The sequence below is a fragment of the Penaeus vannamei genome, chromosome 43 (assembly GCF_042767895.1).
Source record: "Penaeus vannamei isolate JL-2024 chromosome 43, ASM4276789v1, whole genome shotgun sequence".
Classification (NCBI taxonomy): Eukaryota; Metazoa; Arthropoda; class Malacostraca; order Decapoda; family Penaeidae; genus Penaeus; species Penaeus vannamei.
Window position 1 is genome coordinate 15439019 of NC_091591.1, and position 5000 is coordinate 15444018.

The 5000-nt window shown below is 36.6% G+C and overlaps 1 protein-coding gene across 1 annotated transcript in view; it reads left to right on the forward strand.

Moving 5' to 3' along the window:
- The window catches only part of LOC138860811 (protein starmaker-like), a 28451-nt gene that overhangs the window by 13305 nt on the left and 10146 nt on the right, over positions 1-5000 (forward strand). Inside the window, exon 4 of the mRNA XM_070119153.1 lies at positions 3675-3755. Within this exon, the coding sequence (XP_069975254.1) occupies positions 3675-3755 (81 nt within the window). The remainder of the gene's footprint in view (positions 1-3674; positions 3756-5000) is intronic.

The following is a 5000-nucleotide window of genomic DNA, read 5'->3' on the forward strand; positions in this document are numbered from 1 at the left end:
CTCTCTCTCTCTCTCTCTCTCTCTCTCTCTCTCTCTCTCTCTTATCTTCCCTCTCTCTCCTTCCTCTCTCTCTCTCTCTCTCTCTCTCTCTCTCTCCCTCTCCCCTCCTCTCTCTCTCTTCCTCTCTCCCTCCCTTTTCTCCCTCTCTCTCTCTCTCTCTCTCTCCTCCTTCCTCTCTCTCTCTCACTTTCTCTCTCTCTCGCTCTCTCTCCTCCCTCCCTCTCTCTCTCTCCTTTCTCTCCTCCCTGTCTCCCTCTCTCTCTCACTCCTCCCCCCTCCCCCTCTCTCTCTCTCTCTCTGTGTCTCTCCTTCCTTCCCTCTCTCTCTCCCCTTTCTCTCCCTCCCCCTCTCTCCCCCCTCTCTCTCTCTCTCATCTCTTTCTCTCTCTTTCTCTCTCCCTCCCCTTATCTTTATCTCTCTCCCCCTCTCCCTCTCTCCTCCCTCTCCCCCCCCCCCATCTCCCTCCGTCTTAGCACATTCCTCCCTTCTCCTCGAGGGTCGCATCAGCAGCGCTTTCGGCAACCAGTTATTTTCAGCTTCTCTTAATCCTCGCGCCCATAGTCGGGTGAGGTCTGATCTCGTCAAAGTGGGGGTGTGTGGGGGGTAGGGTGTAGGTGGGGGTGTGGGGGTGTATTGGGGGTGTGGGGGTGGGGGTGGGGAGAGGTGGGGGTGGGTGGGTGTCTCGGGAATGGGTGGATGGGTGTTTGGGTGTGGGGTGGGTGGGTGTGAGGGTGGGTGTGGGTGTAGATGGAGTAGGGTTTTATTTTGTATGGGTGTGTTTGTTTGATTGTGTATAGTGTTTGTGTGTGTCTGTTTGTGTGTGATTATGTATGTGTGTGTCTGTTTGTGTGTGTTTATGTATGTGTGTGTGTGTGTTTTATGTATGTGTGTGTCTGTTTGTGTGTGTTTATGTATGTGTGTGTCTGTTTGTGTGTGTATATGTATGTGTGTGTCTGTTTGTTTGTGTTTATGCATGTGTGTGTGTCTATTTGTGTGTGTTTATGTATGTGCGTGTGTTTGAAAGTGTATGAGTATACGAAAGGATAGGCTTTGTGTATGTGCGAATGGTGTGTGTGTACGTGTGTGTGTGTGTGGGGGGGGGGGGCAGGCTATGTGCACATGTTTCTGGAGGTGTGTAGGATGTGTGCGTGTGATACTGGAGGGTCGATTCCGAAAGAGTCCGTGTACGTGTGTACGTATTTCACATACATACGAACTAGGACAGATACCCCTTATCCAAGCAGCGGTTTGAAATACAGACACACAGCCACGCACACACACACAGATTATCCTCGAACCAAAACTCAAACAAAGTCTAACAAATTATTCCTTTGTCCAGATTGGAAAATTTCCACTCAAAAGCTTGGTGACTTAACTAATACCCTGTGTGTTTATAAACCTTAATAATTTACTTTCATCTCTTACTGTTGTCTGTCTCTCTCTTTTTTTTTAGAGGTCGGTAGTTAAGAGAGGTTTAATAAACTGCACTATAAACCAGTTTGGATTAATGAATATTAAAGTAGATGGTAGTGGGAGGTCGACAGCACGGGCAGAAATAGATAGAAAAATTAACCTAATGATCTTATGGAGTATTATTATATTTGCAAAACTGGAGATCATGATTAAGATGATAGCACGGATTATGATATTGATAATGATGGTAATGACGATAATGATATTAATAATGATAGTAATGACGATAATGATATCAATAATGATAGTAATGACGATAATGATATTAATAATGATAGTAATGACGATAATGATAATGATAATGTGATAATGATAGTAATGACGGAGGATGATAATACTGATGATGATGATGATAATAATCACAAAAATAATAATGGTTATAAACACGATGATAACAACTACATCATCAACAACAAAACAAAATAACAGCAATAATAATGATGATAATGATAGTAACAAAAATGACATTAATAAGAGGAAGAAGAATGATAACTAGACAATAAAAAGAAAACATAATAAGACCATGATTGTCAAACCAAAAGGAAGTGAAAAAGTTTAACCAATAATCAGATCAGAAAGTGAGTGAGAGAGAGAGAGAGAGAGAGAGAGAGAGAGAGAGAGAGAGAGAGAGAAAGAGAGACAGACAGACAGACAGACAGAGAGAGGGAGAGAGGGAGACAGAGAGAGAGAGAGAGAGAGAGAGAGACAGACAGACAGACAGACAGACAGAGAGAGAGAGAGAGCCAGCCAGAAAGACAGACAGACACACAAACAGAGACAGAGACAGACAGAAAAAAAAGAAAAAGAAAGAACAAGATTACCCAAAACCGACGGAAATAAAAGCGGCGAAATGGACAAACCGGCAACCCACCCGATTGCACCTACTTCACCATCACTTAATAAACCCAAGATTGGAAAGCGATCAAAGTACATAGTGGGGATTTTTCCTGATCAGTTTTCAACTTTAATACCGCAGTAAAAGCGTGATAATCCCAAGGCGATATTGGCCCCCTTAGAGAATCTAATATTGCGCCATGGAATTGAAACACTAACTTTGGCATAATCGTGTTTTTTTTATTTATTTATTTATCTTTTCATCGATTTTATGCATCTATTTTTCTTTTTTCTTTTAACAAACAGGCACTAACTTTTTTTTATTTATTCATTTATTTATTCATTGATTTTATGCATCTATTTTTTTTTCTTTCTTTCTTTTAACAAACAGGCACTAACTTCATTATAGTTGAGTTTATTTTTATGTTTATGCATTGTCTCATTCCAAACATAATCTTTAATTATTTGTTTCCTTTTAATTAGTCATATAATTAAGATATTGGATTTTTTCTGGATTTTTAATTTGTTTACCGACAATGTCAATCATGTTTTGATGATTATTATTTATTTATCTTTTTCTAAACGAAACGAAAGCAATAATAACAGTAGTAGAATTGGTAATATCAATAATGAAAAGAAATGATAATCATTATAATAATGATATAGTTGTAGCAATTATGATGTTTATTATCGCAATAATAATGATATCAATGATAATGATGATGATGATGATCATTTTCACTGTTCTTATCACCGCTATTGTTATCATCATTATCATTCTGTTTATCATAGTTTAATGATGATGCTGATGATGATAACTATTACCATAATATTGATGAGGAAAATGATGATGGTAATTATCCTTATCATTATTATTACTATTACCATTATCATTATCATTTTTTTATTATTATTATCATTATCCTTATTATCATTGTTGTCAGTATTATCACCATTGTTATCATTATTATTATTATCATTATCATTATCATTATCATTATCATTACTATTATCATTGTTATTATCAGTACTATTATTATTATCTTCATTATCATTATCATTATCATTATTATTATTATTATTATCATTATTATTACTATTATTATTATTATTATTATCATTATTATTATTATTATTATTATTATCATTACCATTATTATTATTAACATCACTTTTATCATCATTATTGTCACAATCATCATCATTATCATTATTATTGTTATTACTATCATTACCCCTATTAATATTACTCATACTAATACGATCAATACTACAACTACCATTACTTACTCCCATGCCATTAATCAAACAGATATAAGAAATAATATAAACAATAACGATTATATTGACAAATACCAGATTCACAGAACAATACCATCTGTGCACGACCTCTAAACATTGGACATGAGAACATTAGAGAACACATTCTGGGAACACAGAACTATCTGGTATTAGTCTAGAAAGCGAGAGATAGAGAGAGAATGAGAGAGAGAGAGAGGGGAGGAGGGAGAAAGAGAGAAGAGAGAGAGAGGGGAGGGGGGAGAAAGAGAGAAGAAGAGAGAGAAGGGGGGAGGGAGGGAGGGAGTGAGAGGAGAGAGAAAGGGAGAGAGAGAGAGAGAGAGAGAGAGAGAGAGAGAGAGAGAGAGAGAGAGAGAGAGAGAGAGAGAGAGAGAGAGAGAGAGAGAGAGAGAGAGAGAGAGAAAGAGAGAAAGAGAAAAAAGAGAGAGAGAGAGAGAGAGAGAGAGAGAGAGAGAGAGAGAGAGAGAGAGAGAGAGAGAGAGAGAGAGAGAGAGAGAGAAAGAGAGAGAGAGAGAGAGCAGAGAGAGAGAGAGAGGGGTGGAGGGGGGAGAAAGAGAGAAGAGAGAGGAGAGGAGGGGGGGGAGAGGGAGAGAAAGAGAAAGAGAGATAGAGGGAAAGAAAGAGAGAGGGAAAGAAAGAGGGAGGGAGAGAGGAAAAGGGAGAAAAAAGAGAGATATAGAGATACAGAAAAATAGAGTGAGACAGAGAGAGACATAGAGAGCAAGAGAGATAGAGAGACAGAGAGGAAAAGAAAGGGACAAACAAGGAAAGAGAGAAAGGAAGGAAGAAAGAAGGTAAATAACGAATATAGTGGAAAATCGTCGATACTTCGATTGTCTGCAAATTACGACAGTACTCGGAAACCATCTTGGGTCGTTTAGGAAAGGCTGCACAGTATAACATTGTAATGAGTTTACTTTCAATATTGTTATTTTCTATTTTGTTGATTTGTTATTGTTTTTTCTCTGCTTTATCGTCTTTGTTGTTGATGTTTTTGCTATCATCGTCGTTTTCATTATTCTTTTATTATCATAGTTATTGTTATTAGTATCATCATTATTATCATTATCTTTATCAATGTTAATATTTCCGTCGGTATTACTATCGTCTTTGTTATTAACTTTATTACTATTATCATTAATACCATCATTATCATATTTATCATTATCATTATCATCAGTGTTATTATTATCCTTGTAGTTATTATTATCATCATTATTGCTATTCATAATTACCATTATTATTATTATCATTATTATTAGTAGTAGTAGTAGTAGTAGTAGTAGTATTGTTATTATCATTATCATTATCGTTATTATTATTATTATTATTATTATTATTATCATTATTAATGTTATCATTATTATTATCATTATTGTCATTATTAGTATCAT